This window comes from Camellia sinensis, chromosome 3 (assembly GCF_055761805.1).
Source record: "Camellia sinensis isolate YWXY chromosome 3, ASM5576180v1, whole genome shotgun sequence".
NCBI lineage: Eukaryota > Viridiplantae > Streptophyta > Magnoliopsida > Ericales > Theaceae > Camellia > Camellia sinensis.
Genome location: NC_138963.1, coordinates 23,010,628 through 23,029,826, shown reverse-complemented (window position 1 = coordinate 23,029,826; position 19,199 = coordinate 23,010,628). Strand labels below are relative to the sequence as shown.

Sequence of the window (19,199 nt, the reverse complement as noted above, 5' to 3'; positions counted from 1 at the left end):
AATTGTGTATTGTTTGGTTATGTAGAGAAATAAATAAACATAATTAATTTCATCTTTCTTGTCATTTTTTGATCAAAACTATGAGAGTGAAGAAAAGTAAGTTGTTTATTTTATATTTTATGTTTTATTGGCAACAAGAAAAAATGATATCTTTTATTTTTTATATTTTTTATGGGGGATTATTTTGATAAATCAACGATCGAGGGAAAACAAAACAAAAAAAAAGAAAAGAAAAAACTAATTTCCACCATATTTTCTTTCTTCTTTCAAGCTAATATTTTTTGTCGAAGAAAAAAACTTTTTCCCATCATATTTTCTTAGCTCCTTCAAATTTTATTTCAAAAAAGTTTGATTTGCGTATTTTATTCAAACTTGAAAGCACAAATTATTATTTTTTTCTTTCCTTTTAAAATGGTCAGAAATTAAGAAAGCAAAAACTAACATTTGTAAAACAGTAATTTTCTTGTATGGATTTAATTATGATGAAGATTTTACAAGAAGATAAGAATTCTAATTATAAATAATTACTTTTATAATAAATTAATTATATATATTTTTTGCAAGAAACTAAAAGTGTAGTTATCAACTGTAAAACAAAATTAAATTTTTTTTAATATAACTTTCAACATTTTCAATGTTAAGTAAACTCAGGAAAAATTATTATTATTATTATCATTATTTTTTCTCACTTTCTACTATTTTCATTATAACAAAAGAAATTATCTTCTCTTCATATGCTTTCCCTGTAATTTTTTTTGGGATAATTACTAGTCAGGTATGTTTTTAAAAATAATTTCAAATAAGTGATAAAAAATAATCAGTGTGCTTGGTTCGAGTTTTCTGGATTAAATTTTTTGAAAATTGAGTTTTTTAGTTTTCGTATTATTTTGTTTTTAGTGAATATTTTTTAAATTTTAAACATTTTTTTTTACTTTTTTAGATGCACCTTAGTTAGATGTATCTAAAAAGTAAAAAATTTGTGAAAAAATATTTTAAAAAATTAATAAATACATAAAAATACAAAAAATGTATTGAATTCTTGTATTTTTTTGTATTTTTGGTATTTAGTGAATTTTTAAAAGATTTTTTTTATAATTTTTTTACTTTTTAGGTGTATTTATGTTAAGTGTGTCTAAAAAATAAAAAAATTACTTAAAATATTAAAAAAAATTAATAAAAATAAAAAAATATGAAAAATAAGAAAGTAGAATTTTCTGAAAAATGAAAACATGCAAGCTTAAATTCATAAGTTTTGTCATGAATTTGTAATTATAACCATTGTGCTGTAATTTTTCCCTTTTTTTTTTTTTTTCTTTTTCTTTCTTAGGAATCAAACAAGGAAAAGGTGATTTGTTATTCCTTTTCCATCAAAAAAATAGGCAAACCAAACGGAGTGTAATTCCCGCGCAATCAGTCCCCAAGGGCAATATGGTAAAACTAGCAAATCAAAAAACGCGAAATGAACGGCGACAGACTCGTAACGAACGTTCACTGGGAATACGAAACCGTTGACCCCCTCTCTCCAGCCTCGCCATCTCCACTCTCTCTCTCTCTCTCTCTCTCTCTCTCTCTCTCAATTCCATCAACATCACCTCATACATACATTTCTCTGATTCAAACAACACAATCGACCTGTATATACATTATATATACATCTCTCTCTCTCTCTCTATATATATATATATATCATATTTATCTCTCTAGAATTTGGGGTGAAGAAGAGAGGAGGAGGAGGAGGAGGAGGTGGTGGTGGTGGTGGTGATGTCGTGGCTAAGGTCCGCAGTGCACAGAGCTGTCGAAGTTGGCGGCAACAACAATCTCACTCGCACCGTCCGTAACTATGCCGATTCGGTCGTTCAACATGCCGGTCAAGCCGTCGCCGAGGGCGCTAAGATTTTACAAGATCGCATTGTATTCTCTCTCTCTCTACAATTCAAATAATTATCTTGTGCCTTTGACTTTTTAATTTATACTCTGTTTTGATTACAATTTGATTGACCAGTATTGCTAAACATTTCTGAAAAGATAAGTGGAATTGTTTCATGATCTGCATAAATTGACCAGAATGTAGCTATTTATGAAACAATTTTTATGAATATCTAATAGGGAGCTCTATATTGGTTTTATGAATGTGTATCTATAGATGTGTATGCTTGTTATTTTTTATGTGATTCAACATTGGTATCAAAATAGTTTGCCCTAATAAAAAAAACCTAAAATCCAAAAACTGATGGTTTAAGTCTCTGCTCAAGCTTGTATTTTTAGAGCTCTTTGACCCAATTTTTAAGCTGTTGCTACAATTTCTTTTGAGTTTAAAACTTTAAAGATATAACCTAGTTATGGAGTTTCAATGGGCTGGGGAATAGCTTAAAAACAATATAATTTGATTTATATTATGAATGTAAAAGAACGAAAAGAAATGAAGCTTTTATTTTTTGGGGGAATTTCAATTCTGCGTAAGCTTTTAAAAAAAATGGCAGATAAGTGGTAAACTATATACACATTAATAATTAAAGTCAAACTTTTTTATGATTTTGTAATAAATTTTTTGAGGGTCCATTGGTTTTCAGAGGTAGAATGGAGGGGATTGTTTGTGAGTGGATTGTTAGTGAGGAGGAAATTGATAGTGAGGGGATTAGTAAAATTGTGTTTATTTTGATGATAGTTGTTATTATAGGAATTGTTAAATTAAATAAATAGAAAATGATAAAGAAAATTAAATTATGATTTTTACTTAACAAAAAAAACAAAATCATTAAACATTAATGTTGGAAAAAAATGCCCATCATGTAAAATAAAAAAAATAAAAAAAAAAACTTGCAGTTGACCAGTTGACCGGCCAGTTGTCTGGCTAGAAGTCCTTGCGGACGACCGGTAACACCTTAAGCTGAACGGACTATTTTCTAATACCATTTCCCAACCTAGACTGCTAATACCCTCGCCCAAGGCCTTTCATTCCAGAGTCCCATAAACCAAACAAACATGATTTATGTTCACTGTTCATCACTAGGAGTCTGGAGTGGATTGCTACAACGGAAAAGAAACAGGGCCTGATAGTACAACTGATAAGTAATTTCCCCTATTTTTTTAAACCTTCATTAAGTAGAATTTAAAAAAAATGAATGAAAATGTAACTTGCAGGTGGATAGTCTAGCAAAACCACTAAACCTGAGTGGCATACTGTCTGAAAACTCATGAACAACTAATCAAAAGATTCAAAATTCAAAACTAGACAAACAGACCCTTATGGGAAATAGTACAAAACAGCAAAAGCCTATGACATATAAACTGCAACATATAATAATAAGATAAATCTTAGATTAATAGATTCAACTAAAAGCATTGGGATCCTGTTATATAAATCATCAATTTTGTTTGGTTGTAGATCATATCAGATACTTGCATTTTGCATCTTTCATATTGGGTTGCTTATTTAGTACCATTGTTTTGACAAAAACTGCATGCCATTGCAGTCATCTCGGAGTCTCAAAAGCTTGAAGCAAGCCGTCAAGAGATTGGAAGAACTTTCCGTTTCTTGCAGAGGGATAGAAAGAGTTCAGTTACTAAGAAGGTGGCTGGTTGCACTTAAAGAGGTTGAAAGAATATCTGGAGATTCTGCTGAGATTAGTGGAAAGAACTCTGAGCAGCTTCCTATATCTGATGAATCAAAGGATTCTCCGAGAAAGCCTACTTTGGTGAGTAAGTGACTAAATTACTTCTGTTTCACATTCTTACACTTTTAAACTAATATATTATTATTAAGCATACTGCATCTTATGAAGTTATGACACACTTTGTCAGCATCAGCAAGCACATAATACTATAAATTCTGTCAACTTTTATCAAAAGCGTGAGTGCCTCAGATAATTTGAAAATTCTACTTAAGCTGTAGTTCAATCTGTGTATTGATGGTAGAAGTTACATAACTATGGCTGTCTTTATTTTATACTAGAGACAGGCTCCTTACCTCAGTGTATAAATGCCAAAAATGGCTTGGCTTTTCTTTCTGTCATTTTCTACATGCTTAATAACAGTTCCTAGTGCTTATCAAACTTGAAAATAATTCTATACTATTTTTTTCTTCTTCTTCTGTTTGAGTAGCTTTTTGTGTATTTATTTATCCGTTGACAGGTTTTGTATTATGACCCTGATCTTGGGGGAGAACCCATGAATTTCTTTGATGTCTTTCTTCACAGTGAAGCTCTTGAAGGCATGACATTGTCGATGGTAAGTTCAAAAAATATCAATGGTTTCTATAAGCTGCTCCATCTTCCGATGTTTGTCCTGGTAAACTAACAGCCATAATTTGGTATTACTCAAAGGTCACACTTCTCTCTTTCTCTCTCTAGCTTACTCAACTTTGTTCACAAACTCAGATAATTTAAAATATTGTCAGATGTAGTTTATTTACATTGCCCTGATTCCATAGATTCTTATGGCTTTGTATGAAAGCTGCAACCAGGATCAAAACTCTAGCCTATAAAATGTAAGGGCTTATAGCAAGGCCAACCTTTTGGTAAATTCTTCAACTTAATACTGTAGCAATATGCTACTGAAACAACATTGATCATGCTACTCGTAAAAATAAAATAAAATAAAACTGTCAAGTGGGTAACTGATTGAGTGGAACATCTGTTTGGTGAGATTGAAGTACAGCTTATTAGATGACATACTTACAGGCTTTTGTCTGCTGAAGTGATATGAAGAAAGTTACTCTTTTTAGCTGAGATTGCTCTTCTCCAGATGTCTTTATTTGAGAAGCTTGATTAACTGGATTTCAGCCTTGGAAGCACCTTGAAAGAGGACTTTGTGGTATCTTAAAGTTCCATGTCATTGTGCTCTTTTTTGCTTGCTTGTTATAGTGAGAAGATTTTCTTTAAGATACAAAAGAAGAATTGGAATTTAAAGCCTTCGAGTGATCTATGTGGTATCGTATTACTCAATTCTAGATTTGTAACAGTATGATAATTTTTCTTCTTATGATCTATATGAAATAAAGTGTGTCTGGGTCAAACACTGACATTCTTGGACAGTTTTCAACACGTGTTTGGCATCTTGTGGACGACTCTATACATTAAAATTAAATTTAGAATTTTGGATGCTTGGACACTTGTCGACATATGACCAAGAAATTTGGGGTGTTTGGGTATGGCTTTTGTTTAGTATATAACAAAGCCTATAATCATAAATAAAAAAAATCGAATTAAGGAATTATTTAAATTTTACCATAATTAAGACACAATTAACTTGCATGAATTTTTAACATGGGAATGATCATAATTATGCAAGTACCTATATATGTTACACTTAAATGTTTCTACATATGGAAGCATATGTTTAGTGTTCCTTGCCATTTATGTTTTTGGGTAATATAGTTGATTATTCCTTATTATGAGTCATAAATTGCAAATTACATGTTACAACCATAGAATATTTGTTTTACGTAATGTTATTTTTTTGCTGCAGTCTTCTCCTACCTTTTCTGGTAGAATCTTGATTTGTCTTGATATCCAATCTATACAGTTTACTGTATTCTTTTTCATGCATAGTAGCATGTTTACAACATTTCATTTTTCTTTTGTTTAGTGTCTTTTGATCTTTATATTGTTAGGGTTATTTATTCCAATATGTGATAGAATTGTGACAAAATATGCTACACATGATGTATTGTTGTATTTGTGGCAGACATAAAAAGTTAGATTTAAATCATTACTGTAATTGCATGGTATGCATTGATTGTTTTAGTTTAGATGCATTGGGCTTGCGTTATTGTATTTCCACTCTCCACTGAAAAGGCCACAGCCATTTAAAGTAATATATACACTCAATGGCATTATAGTAGACCATAAACATTACTTCTTAGAAAGGAACTTCAACTGCTTTGTATGCTTTCATCAGTAAACGAGATTTTCCTGCAAATTATATTGTACCAGAGAGCTGTGGCATATGATGTAGAGCATCATCTCCCTACCTTCCTCTTTAATTCAATGTGATATTTGCTAGTTAAACATAAATGTGGTTTTGTACTTGCTGATCCATGGAGGTTAACCGCAGGTTAACTCTTTTGTCTGACTCAGATTCTTGAAGAACCAAATGAGGAGGAAGTTTCTCTACTTCTAGAGATATTTGGGTAATTCTTCTCACTCTCATGATTTTTTACCAATTGCTTTATAAAGGCTCAACTAATTACTTGGGATTATACGATGAGTTAGTTATGAGAAAAATGAACGTTGCTTATAAGGGTTATCTAATAAGCACATACACTTCTAAGAATTTCATGTGTCCTGTCTGACACCGTGTTTAACACCGACTTGACACAACTCTCATCGGATACTTCTCAACACTTAGACATACATAACATACTACGAATTTGAATAAAATAACTTGAAATCTACTAATAAAACAAAAGCAATGTAAATTCATATCCATGCTCCTCCTTCATATTTTAAAAATTATTATCATTGAGTTAAATATTTACACATATGACATATAATAATTATTTATCCATATATATGATATATAATAAATATATAAAATTATAAATTTTGCACATGTCCTCTCTTACATTTTTTGAAAATATCCATGTCGGTGTGTTTATTTCATATCTGTGTCATGTCACCTATCCATGCCCGTGCTTCTTAGAGGGTTGTCTACCCTCCTCCTGAATGGGTAAAAAGTTATTGATGGAATTTTAGGCAAAATATGTTCCTAATATGGTTGTATTTAGGCTTTGTTTCATAGGAGGAAAGGAAGTTCATAAAACAACAATGTGCTGCATACAAAATTTGGCAAAAGCTTTCTCAAGCTATGAGGAGGAAGTACTGGTACAGACGACATGCACATCCGTCCATTTAGAAGCATCTATATAGTTTACAGTATTTTTTCAGGCCAAAACTTATGAGTTTATTGACCTTTGGCCCCTGACCCTTTGTTTTTATTTCAGGTTAAGCGGGAAGAACTGCTTCAATATGCTCAAGGTGCTATTGCAGGGCTGAAACTAAATGCTGATATTGCAAGGTTGTTAAGGAACATTTATTTTGTCTGTTGCAGGAGTTGGGTGTTGAAGTGTCATTGTTTTTCCTTTTAGAATGAAGTTCACATATATTTGTCTTGGATTCAATATGTAAGTGTGAACGTGCATGTGCCCATATCTATTGAGGTGTGTTCCTAACTTCCTATGTCTACCGAGGGGGCAGTTCTCCCGTATGCTTTGACTATACTAATCCTGTCCTTGTAATTCATTACTTAATAGTTTTTTTTTGTACTAATTGAAATGTTGAATTTTTTGAGTTTTAGCTCAGGTTTAAGTTTTCTTTTTGATACATTAGATTTTTTTTTTGCAGCCATGTGCATGTACATCATTATCGTGCAAGTGTTAAAACTAAAATTGTAATTCTTTTTGTTCCCTTGTTTTGTGATCTGCTCTCAGAATAGATTTCGAAGTCTCCGACATACATAAAATTCTAGATGGAGAGAAGCCCCAAAAGCCCTCAACTGAAGAAACAACTGTTGCACCAGTAGAGGTGAGATTGATTCAATACTCGCACACGTCTAATAGTGAGATTACATATCTGGGCCAATTACTGATTTGAAAAAACCTTTGGAATGATTGTAATGTTTTTGGATTTTAATCTTTCAATACTACAAGCGACACTTGAAATTGTTATTCTATTGAAATAAAATCAACATGTGTTGTTCTTTTATTTAATAGAAAAGTTACTAGAGTTCTATTGTTGATCATTAGGTTCATTTTGAATGATTTTTAGGATTACTAAGTTTATGTTTGTGTGTGTATATATTATACACATGTCTTTTGAATTACTGAAAATGGTAAAACTCATAAAACCAAATGGATTTTTTGTTTTTCCTGTAGGCTTTGAAAGAAGCCTTTGAACAAGTTCAACTGTGTTCCAGGCTGGAGGAACTTTTACTAAAGAAGAAACTCTTAAAGAACGGGGATTCTCCAGACATTCATGCAAAAAAGGTATGGTTTTCCTCTTGAAGACTGTTTTCTTGGGTTCCACAAGTAAGTCTGCCTCTCTTAAGAAATGTGGTTTGTCTTGTTGAGGTAAGCATCCCATCTGCCAGGCATGTGTAATTTGGACATTGTGTTATCTTTTCATAAATTCCATCCCAAAGTGTTAGCCCATATGGCAATCTCTCTTCCACACCTGTAGTCACTGTGGGTTAAACCCCAAAGACCCCCCACCCCCCAACAAAATAAAAAAGGAGAAAAAAAAGGATGCTTAAACCTCTCAACTCCTCAGGACCAAACATTTGATACAAACGGGCTAGATGGTCAGTGGCCATACTGTTTTCTGTTTAAAAAAAATAATAAATAAAATTTGAAAGGCCAATACATCAACTTTCCAAGTTAAGGACTGCATTTAAAAAAGTACAATGTGATAAGGCAGTATAGTTTATATGCAAATGATAATATTGTCTATTCTTAGAGTTGATTGTGCAGTTGGGCAATGATTAGATTTGTTTCTATTCTATGCTTATTTAAAAACCTACTTCATCATTTCTCATTTTCACTGTGATTAATATGCAGGTTGATAAATTAAAAATTTTATCAGAATCGCTTGCTAACTCTGCTTCAAAAGCTGAAAAGCGTATTTCAGACCACAGGTTATTAGCTATGCCTGTCTTTATTTGTTTTTGTATAGTGGTGCACCTCTTCCAAGAATGTGTACCACACCTCGAAATAGTTCTTCCTTCCTTGACATACGAAAAGAAAGAGCTGGGAGGTAGATTACTTTGTGGCCTTATTAGCTACATGCCTACAGAGATTTATCTGAAAGATGCATTTACATTTTTCAAGGCTATTAGACATGTTCTTCAATTAGTGCAATTTTTTACAACTCAAAGAAACAAAAAATAGGAATCTAAATTCATCAGGGATAGCTTGGAGGTTTTTAATTTTTGGACGATGATGTTTAAGATATTTTCTGTGGACTATAGGAAGTAACAGTTTAGTGATTACCATTTGATTGGATTTTGTTATTACAGAGATTAGGTTTACTTTTATTAAAATTTTCCATTGACTAACTGACGACCTATTTAGAAGCTGCACATATTTTTCTGACATCTAATTTTATTGGCTGATGTTATGGATCACAATCATCTAATTCCCTCCTTTCCCCCGAAGAAGATGAAAAAAAAAAAAAAAAAGAGGAAAGAAAGGAAAAGAAAAAGATAATTAACTAAATAAATGGAAATATGTAGTATATAAATAAAGTGAGTGTTGAAGCAGATACAGGCAATGCTTGCGGACCTTATTCACACAGTGTTCCTGTGTAAATGATGGGGGACTATTCATTTTGCACACCAGATGGGTTTTGATTGATTGAGATCAAGCTATAAAATGGAAATGTGGTTAGGGTCAATTTGTTTCATAGCATTATAGCATAGTTTCAATTTGTCAGACCAAAAAATAAAATTCTGTTTTTCAATTGTTAATGTGGTCGATGAGGGGTTTGACAATAAGTTACAATCATAAAAGCTGCTCAAATTCAAAATCTGGAACACATTTGTCAAATTTGCTGCATATGTTATATGTTTGAAGGGTTTGTTCACCCTACTGTTCAATGGCCATTGTGTATTTCTTGAAGTGTAAAGCAGAAACAATTCTTTAATACATTTTTTTTTTTTGGGGGGTGGACTTTTTGAAGTAAATATCCAATTGAATGGTTCTTTAGAATACTTGTCTTCAATTCAATATTATTTCCTAATGAAGTGGACTTGATTAGTGTCCAATTTTCAAAAAGGTGGACTTTTGTCTATACCTGACAGATTAATATTTCTTTCCTTGTTTACTGTCTTGTATTTCCTAAGTACGAATATTAGGATAAAATATTTCTTGTTTTTTCTCCATTTGTAAGCAGATTACAGAAAGAAGAAGCCCTTAATTTTCGTGTAACCAGAACCAGTGAAGTCAGCCAAATCGAAAAGGTAAACCTCCATGCAAAAATAACACCATTTTCTTGAAAAAAAATCTATCAAACTACCCCGTGGAATTAGTCAACTTAGGCATTGTTTGGGAGAGGATTATCAAATTGGATGATTTTAAATGTTATGATTACATTTTTTGACATGTGTTTTAAACTAGCTCTTCTTAACATCAAGGGCAGAACCAAATTTCTTTCTGTTGCATAAGGTGTTTTACATATATGACTAACTTTTGCCACAACTTTTTCTCTTTTCTTTCTGAGTATCCATTTTCTCCCCTTGTTTACTATAATGTCGGTTTGACTTAAATGAAATGATTGTTAGATTGGGTTTTGCCTTTCTGAAGTTTTCAATTTTTTTTTTCATCTGCCCATGTTGTTTGCTTATCCTGATGTGCAGATCCTGCATAGCTACACTTCAATATTCTTTTCAGGGTAACATTGTTTCTGTATGTTAATATTGTTGACGTTCTTCAAAAATATTCGCATGATTCCTGACCATTTTCTTGTAAACTGTGACTGAAATAAGCAGTATTCTACGGCTTGGTAAGGTTTGTTTGTTTGTTTGTTTGTTGTTGTTGTCGTCGTTTTTTTTTTTTTTTGCGCATTTATAAGCCATACTCTTTAGCCTCATGAGGTTTCACATTTATGCACTAGTTGGTTGAATCTAATTGATAAATAAGATCATAAATTTTCGTTTTAATATATTTGCATCTGGGTATGTTACAATTGTCTTATCTATTTTATTCATGAGGATTTTCAAATGCCTGAAGTATCACAGCCTTTTCCAGGAATTGATGGGCGAGATTGGAACACTTGAAAAGCAAAGAGATGAACTTGAAGATGAATTGAAAAAGGTGCTTACCTGGTGGTCCCCCATCACCTGAAAAACCCCATTATTGCAATTGCAGAATTCTCTTCATTAAATGTTTACTCAAGTTTTCAGTTCTACCTATTTTTTCATTTGTGTCGCATGCATAATGTTGTACACTTGTACCTGGCCTTGTGTACATAGGTTGATCACTAATTTAGTTTTTCCCTGCTGAACATGAACACTTCAGTACATGTGGCATTACCTGCATATAATATGACACAGCAGGGGTATAGATATCTGATACGTGTCTTTACATGTTTTAGTTAAAGATAAAACATGAAGTGAAATTGATCATGGTAAAAAATGTTGCTACCATTTTAGTTTCCTGAATCCTGATAAATTTATTTCAACAGCAAAATGAGCGAAATTTTTGCTTGGCCTCTTGAAGAAGTGTAACTAGTTCAAGGAAGAAAATGGAGATAAATGAATTTTCCATTCCATTTCCATTAGGAATGGAGTTAACCGCTGACATTTAGGAAGATAACATACGTTTTTTGGCCTCTTGCCTTCCCCAGACCATGCTTAAGCAGGAGCCTCAAGCATTGGGTCACCTTTCTTTTTTTAATAATCTCAGTCAATGCCATTTCATAATAATTGCAACTATCATTGTGTACTTTGTACTTGCATGAACAATATGTAGTGCTTCATCAGCTTTCGCAAAGGATACTAAGTTTATGCATTCCTATAAAATGAAGTGTTTGGTGTCCTTTGACTTCACAGAAATGTAGTAAATGATGTATTCAAAACTTAAAAATTGAAACCGTGACTTCCATTCTATAGTCAGATCATTTTTGGTCATTAACATCTCCATGGTGACTAACCATAAGACATCTTATGAGAATGAATGGTTGCCATAGGTCAAAACCTCATTAGCTTCTGCCCGAGCACGTCTTCATAATGCCAGGGAAGAAAGAGAGCAGTTTGATGAAGCAAGTAACCAGATTCTTGAACATTTCAAGACAAAGGTATTATGGTGTTTGCACTTACTATATATACAATTTAAAACCAATTGAGAATCATTTTCTAGCATGCTTTACGGTTTACACCATTATATCAAAGCACACAGTTGGAAACTTTCAATCACTGATACCAGAATTTTATTTTATTTTCACAATTTGAAACGGTAGGAAGACGAACTGTCAAGATCTATTGCGTGTTATAAAGAGGAAGCAGATGTTTGCAATGCATTTGTTAATTTTCTGGAAGATACCTATGTGTTCCAGTCCAAACACACGGAACAAAAGGAGAAGCTGATCAAGTAAGGACTACTTTGTCACTCTTCAATTATCAGAGAATTGTTTCAATAATAGAACAGAAATTGTGTGTTTTTCACGTTCATGTTTTATTTGCCCCATTGTTCAGTTACAAGTAGCTCATGAATATTTTATCTTTAACATATTTGTTTGGTTTTGTTTACAATGTACAAGTGATGAATTGGCGAGACACGGAGACTATTTTGTGAACTTAGCTATTTGTCTTTTATCTGCTTACAAGGTATTTATTCACTCACAGCCATCTACATTAATGAACTCTTGTCACCTAGGCTTGCCACATAATGCTATGATGCATTTTAATTCTCATATTTATGTAAATATATGTGTGTGTGTATGTATATTTTATGTTTCCATCTTGTTTTCCTATCAGGAAGGATTGGGACCTTCTATCACCACTTTTAGGAAACTTGTGGAAAACTTGAATTCAATTGGAAGGTATTCATAATTTAACTTTAAAATCACAATCTCAAGTTGATTTGCACTAATAATTATTAGCCTGCACCAGGTCAGACTTAGCAGCTTGTAAAGATGATGAAAATTCCCATGCAATAAACCCAAGAAGAAATCTTGAAGAAGATTATCTTGATTTTGAAACCAAGGTATGGATGTCTTTCATTTTTAACATTTTTTTGTTGTTATCTCTAAGGTTGTGTATGGATCTTGGGTTTGAGGAGGGAAATGAAAAAGCAAAGGGAAAGTGAAAAATATCTTCTCAAATCCAAGATCCAAACACAGCCTAAGAATAATCAATTGGTAGTGATAATCATTCTTAATACTTCTCATCTGTTGTGTAAGAATTTATGTATTATTGATTGATGTCTTGATTGATAGATTACAAGATTCATTAATTACAATTCCTATACAATCTATATATAGAAGAAAATGTGGTAGTAGGTGTAGTGGAGGTGATAGTGGGTTAGGTGAAGTGGAGTGTGTAGTGGAGTAGAGGTAGCCCCCCGCAAACTCAAGGAGGAGAGAAACTAACCAACTTGAGTTTGGAGAGAGTAACAAAACAAGAAAATACATAAAAATAAAAAAGGATAGGAGACACTGTATGGTCGTGTCAGACCGTTGGTGAAGACACTGTATGGGGTGTCATAACGTTGTAGAGGACACTGTATGGTGGTGTCAGACCGATGTAGAAGACAGTTTATGGGGTCATGTCGGACCGTTGTAGAAGACAATGTTGTGACAGTTTACGGAGTCTTGCTGGACCCTTGTAGAAACTAACCGGAATCAATGTCGGGACAGTTTACAGAGTCTTGTCGGACCCATAAAGGAGCTAACCGGAATCAATGTCGGGACAGTTTACAGAGTCTTGTCGGACCCATAAAGGAGCTAACCGGAATCAATGTCGGGACAGTTTACAGAGTCTTGTCGGACCCATAAAAAATACACTGTATGATGTCGGGACAGTTTACAGAGTCTTGTCGGACCCATAAAAAATACACTGTATGATGGTGTATATAGGCTGCCCAAATATATATATATATGGATATATATAGTGAGCCCTCAAAAGTCGCGCCCTCAAAAGGCGTGCCCACTTTGTCAAAAGATGTGCCATGAAAAGGCGTGCCAGTTTGTCGGGCGGCAAGAGGCGCGCGATACGCGTGGCTGCCTCGGCTATTTAACCAAGACGAAGGCTGAGGCTGAGGCATACCATTCTGAAACCTCTGAAACCAACCCTTCGCTGAAAAAACTCTGCCTCTGCGGAGAGAGAAACTGTGGAACACTTTGTTGCCATTCTGTCACCAACCCTTCCGAACATTACCAGTCTGAAATTGCTATTTCGCTGAAACACTTAGCAACCCAAAAACATGGCCTCTTCTTCCCGTCCAGCTACCCAGAACCTGCTCATGCTCTTTCCAGAACTGAACGAGCCCACAAGAGAAATAACTGGTGCGGTGGCCAGTGAACCTCAACCAAACATCTCTGGTTTTGCTCCATTGAACTTTCCGATGCGGTCGGTGGAGCAAAAAATGGCGGTGCAAACTGATATTGAGGCTAATCAGTATACGCTGAAGTCATGCGTGGAAACCATGACGGCGGTCACAAATTTGTCGAACCGGCTGCAGAGTAGGACAAATGAGGTGCAGCATTTAAATTCCCAGCTGGCTCTGCTCCAACGCATGTATAAGGATGCGCGAGCAGAGATAAGTGTGCTGAAAGCAGAAAATAAGGAGCTGAAGCGGAAGGCCACTGTGATGTTCCGATTTGGAGGTCCGCCGTATGCTGCAGTGGAGGAGTATGGAGGAGTGAACGTGCTCGGCGGCGTAGGAAACACGGAGGCAGCACCGTCAAGGGCCGCCCAGGACGGAGGAAAGAAGAAGAGATCTGCAGCAGAGTAGAGAAGAAAAATCCCACTGTGGGTGTTGGGTGTGTTATGGTGGTTTTTTTTTTTTTTTTTTTTTGTTTTTTTTTTTTTTTTTCTCGTGTAAAATTATGATCGGGGTTGATCCTGACATGAATAAAATAAGTGTGTTTGGCAAACTCGAATGGTAGGTGTGGTAAGGCAGAAAAATCAACTGGAATGAATTTTTTTTTTTTTTTTTTTTTTTTTTTGTGAAAATAATAATAATAATAATAATAATAATAATAATATTAATATGGAAATCATGGAGTGGGCGGTGGTACAAAAATATTGTGTAGAAAAAGAGGGAGATGGTGGAAAAGAGAGGCCACTCATGTTATTAAAATAAATTAAGGAATTAAAAAAAGTGATATTGGTTTTGTTTTCAAAAAGATGGATTAAAATAAATATAAAAAAAGAAAAAGAAAGTGGAGACCATGATGAAAGGTGGGAACAAGTGTGCTGGTGCTGTGTTGTAATGGTCAGAAAGAGAGATAAGAAAATAAAATAAAATAAATTTCAAGGTGCTGTGTTGTAATGGCATTGAAATATCCACCATCATAAAGAGTATCAGTGGTGCTGCATATGTTTATGAGCATTATTTGAGGCCTTTCTTTCTTAACCCACAGCAGACTGTTAACGTCTAGTATGTCCCAAGGAAGAAGGACATCTTCAGTAAGCCAGATGACATTCTAACTGCTGCTGAGAAGTACATAGAAGAACATGGCCCGGAAGCATTTGAGAAGCTTGTTAGCAAGGATAGGGAAACCAAGTTCAGGAGTAGCAATTACACGTATTTTGATGAGGACCACAGCTATTGAGCCTTGTTTGGCTGAGGGAAACACCTTTTTTCCGCTGCTGTTAGGAGTATCTTTCCGGTGGAGAAGCTGCTATGGACTATTTGGGGAGAGTGATGTCGAAAGCCGGAGCCTTGGATCTCGCCACCGGCGTCGGCGGAAAGATCGAGAAAGACGATGTTCTCTCCGCTGTCCAGAAGTATGAGCAGTATCACGGCTACTATGATGCCGAGAGAGAATGAGATGTTATGAAGATATGATGAGGAGGTAGGTATGTAGTAGACAATTCTAGCGGACTAGGTTGAGGTCCGGCGGGCGGCCAAGGCGAGGTTGCCGCCCGCCGGTGAAGCGAAAAAATATTAAATTCTTAACCTTGCTCTGATACCATGTAAGAATTTATGTATTATTGATTGATGTCTTGATTGATAGATTACAAGATTCATTAATTACAATTCCTATACAATCTATATATAGAAGAAAATGTGGTAGTAGGTGTAGTGGAGGTGATAGTGGGTTAGGTGAAGTGGAGTGTGTAGTGGAGTAGAGGTAGGTGAAGTGGAGTGTGTAGTGGAGTAGGTGAAGGTAATGTGGTAGTAGGTGTAGTGGAGGTGATAGTGGGTTAGGTGAAGTGGAGTGTGTAGTGGAGTAGAGGTAGGTGAAGTGGAGTGTGTAGTGGAGTAGGTGAAGGTAAAGATGGGAAATTCTAACATGTTGCACTTCATGTAGGTCCGTTATAAGGGCCCTTTAAATCTGAAAAGTTTCTTTTAGAAATAAGTGGTCTGTTTGATTGTGTTTCCATTTTCTGTTTTCATTTCTTGCTTTCGTTTTTCATATTTTTGGAAATAAAAAAATGAAAAAAACAATCATCATTTTCATATCGTTTTCATTTTTGCGTGAAAACAGTTTTTGAAAATCAAAGTAAGCTTTCTGATCTTTCCTAAAAAGTGACTTTGCTGAACATTTTCACGAAAATAATTTTCAGATACAGTTTGCCGGACAATTTTTCTGTGTTTTTTAAAAAAGATGAAAACAATACCAAACAGGCAAAAACTTTGTGGATGAGTTCTAAAGGTCTCTACAGAAGTTTGTCATCTATCTACTTAAACTTTAAAGATATCATTCTTTGCATTTCTTGTCTCATTTTCAGTTTATATCCACATTCAGTGTAGTGGAAAGCATAAAAAAGCAGTTCTCCTCTCAAAACGAAGCGATTTTCAGGTGAGTTGATCCTGGAAGCTGTTAGGGTTCATTTCCTGTTTCCACTTTCATGTTTTTTTGCCCCTACTAGCCTTTGGCAACATGTGGTTCACCCTTTAAAGTGGGAGCATGGTAACTTGTGATCAGGCATGGTGATCATAGGGTCAGAGAGTTATTTGATGATCTTGATAAAATCAAAGACGAATTTGAATCCATTGAGAGACCGATATTGGAAATTGAAAGTCCAACCCGAAAAGCAGAGGCAGAATCTAAGGAGAGGTCTCAAGTTGAATCCACTGAGAGATCCGAGACTCCAACTCAAAGAGCAGAGACACCATCAAAGTCCATTGAGAGATCAAAGATGGTTATTGAGACTCAATCAAAAGAAAGTCCCAAGAAAAGTGCATCTCCTACTCATAAACAGTCCCCAAATGACAAAATTGAATCCATGGAGAGACCAAAGTTGGAAACTGAGACACCAACACGAACAATAGAGACACCATCAAAAGAAACAGGCACTGAAAGTCCATCTCCCACTGACAAACAGAAGACTGAGACATTGGAATGCAAACACAATGAACTGTCTAAAGAAAAGGCATCGGATAGCAAAGAACAGTCAACGGAGGAGATTGGTGGATGGGAATTCGATGAACTTGAGAAGGAACTCGAAAGCAGTGACAAGTCAAGAAAATAGCCCGTACTTGCCTCTCTGGTTTTCAGACTCTCAATAACACAACAGCTTGTTAATGACCTACATTTTTTTTAACAGAATTTTTACTCTTTAAGATTATTTGTTATAGCTATGATCATCATCTAGTGACTACACAAACATGAACTTTTGAAAGGTGGTAGGGATTAGACTTTATATGAATTGTATGATGTAATATGGACTCAATGGAACATGAGTTGTTCTAGGTTGTTTTTCTTTTCTTTTTTTGAAGGGTTTGTCTGTAATTCAATTTGAAGGAAAATCCAACTTTGCTCAAGAAACTCATAGAATGCCCTAAAAATTGGTTTCGAGGGTTATGAACATTGTATACACTTTGTGCTCTCTTCTCTTGAAAGGAAAAATCAAAGTCTTCCATGCTTTTAGGACTGTAATAACAATGTGATATATTTATGAGAGACAGTTCCTTTTAATGGAACTTAAGTGAGTCTATTGCAATGGTATTCTCCACTTTGAAGAATGCCAGTGGTGTTGGGGGGCCACATGAGAAAAGTTACCATGTGCCCTGGTACATAACTGTCACTGTTGATACAGTTGTGTGCCATGTGATCATAGCAACTCTGCTATTTGCACAAAACTAAATAAATAAAATTCTACAGATGAGAAATAAGTAGGTTGCAAATGAATAGAGTCGTTCGTGAACAGGTTTGATATCAGCTCAGTAAGAACTCGCTTGAACTCGATTCGTTAATTTTTTTTTGCATTCGAGCTTGAGCTTGAGCTCGAGCTCATTAAATTTTTAATAAATAAGCCCAAACATTCTAAAGCTCAACTTGTAAGCTCGGCTCGTTTAATATTTATTATTTATATATTACATAATGTAAAAATATGTATAAAAAATAAGATAAATATGTTATTTATATATTTCAAAAATATAAATGTAAATAATAGTTAACTATAGATGGTACCTTTATATAATAGTGGTAGTAGATATTATTATTTTGATAAAATATTGACTTTTTTTTTTAGAATATTATATATATTATATATATTGTATATATAATTGTATAGTTAAAGTTTTAATTGTAACTTTAATCTCATATGCAAGTATAAATTTATAATTTTTTTGGCTCGCTAAGACTCACGAACAGGCTCGAGCTCGAGTCAAGCCTAAGTCAACTCGGCTTGAGCTCGATTCGTTAAACTTTTATTGAGTTCGAGTTCGAGTTCGAGTTCAAGTTCGTTAAAATTTTAATAAATAAGCCCAAACATACTAAAACTCGGCTCGGTTTGGCTCGTTTGCAGCTTTAGAAACAAGCAGAAATGATAGAGGCTCCCTTTTTCCTTAACCTTGACAACCTCCACAAACACATGTCAGTGAGTAGTGAGTGATAGGAGAGGGGGAAAAAAAAACAAGAAACAAAAAGCAAAAAGTTAGCCAATCCCAAAACATTGGGGCTGGTGGGGGTCAAGGAAAAAGGAGGTCTCAACCTTTTTCTTAGAAACAAGTGATCGGGGATAGGGTCTACATGTGAGTCCAAATTAGTGTAAATCATTCTCTTACTATTTTTTTAAAAGGTAAATTACACTGATACCTTGAGATTTGGTCTAATTACATCCCCTCTCCTGACGTTTTGTGAAATTACATTTTCACCTCTTTGGTTAGGGCTGCAAACGAGTTGAACCGAACCAAGTTTTAGTATGTTTAGGCTTGTTTATTAAGATTTTAACGAACTCGAGCTCAAGTTCGAGCTTGAGCTCAATAAAAATTTAACAAACTGAGCTCGAATGTAGTTGGTTTAGGCTTGACTCGAGCTCAAGCCTGTTCATGAGCCTTAACGAGCCAAAAAATTTATAAATTCATATTCGTGTAAGAAATTAAAGTTACAATTAAAATTTTGATTATACATTTATATATACAATATATATAAACATTCTAAAAAAAAAGTTAATATTTTATCAAAATAATAATATCTACTACCACTATTATATAAATGTACTATCTATAGTCAACTATTATTTACATTTATATTTTTTAAATATATAAATAACATATTTATCTTATTTTTTATACATATTTTTACATTATT

General features: G+C 34.2%; 1 protein-coding gene across 2 annotated transcripts; it reads left to right on the top strand.

The window, feature by feature from the left end:
• The first annotated feature begins 1,477 nt into the window (after nucleotides 1-1,477).
• On the top strand, nucleotides 1,478-17,468 carry LOC114297497 (uncharacterized). 2 transcript variants are annotated; one of them, XM_028241936.2, is made up of 18 exons: nucleotides 1,478-1,911; nucleotides 3,474-3,695; nucleotides 4,132-4,227; nucleotides 6,078-6,130; nucleotides 6,728-6,824; nucleotides 6,944-7,017; nucleotides 7,430-7,523; nucleotides 7,874-7,984; nucleotides 8,555-8,631; nucleotides 9,888-9,954; nucleotides 10,742-10,807; nucleotides 11,682-11,789; nucleotides 11,952-12,082; nucleotides 12,252-12,318; nucleotides 12,469-12,533; nucleotides 12,604-12,697; nucleotides 16,393-16,463; nucleotides 16,590-17,468. In XM_028241936.2, exons 1-18 carry the CDS (start codon nucleotides 1,762-1,764, stop codon nucleotides 17,134-17,136), a joined length of 2,190 nt encoding a protein of 729 aa, XP_028097737.2. In that variant the 5' UTR covers nucleotides 1,478-1,761; the 3' UTR covers nucleotides 17,137-17,468. The 2 variants fall into 2 exon arrangements, with proteins under 2 accessions (XP_028097737.2, XP_082775415.1); XM_082919289.1 differs by having other exon boundaries at nucleotides 1,571-1,911; nucleotides 3,474-3,699.
• The last annotated feature ends 1,731 nt before the right edge of the window (nucleotides 17,469-19,199 follow it).

What these genes read in the sequence shown, in the direction of transcription:
- LOC114297497 (XM_028241936.2), top strand. Translation starts at nt 1,762, where the DNA reads ATGTCGTGGCTAAGGTCCGCAGTGCACAGAGCTGTCGAAGTTGGCGGC. An exon ending in CTAAATGCTGATATTGCAAG is followed by an intron (nt 7,018 to 7,429) that starts GTTGTTAAGGAA and finishes ATCTGCTCTCAG; the next exon opens with AATAGATTTCGAAGTCTCCG. An exon ending in CAAAAGGAGAAGCTGATCAA is followed by an intron (nt 12,083 to 12,251) that starts GTAAGGACTACT and finishes ACAATGTACAAG; the next exon opens with TGATGAATTGGCGAGACACG.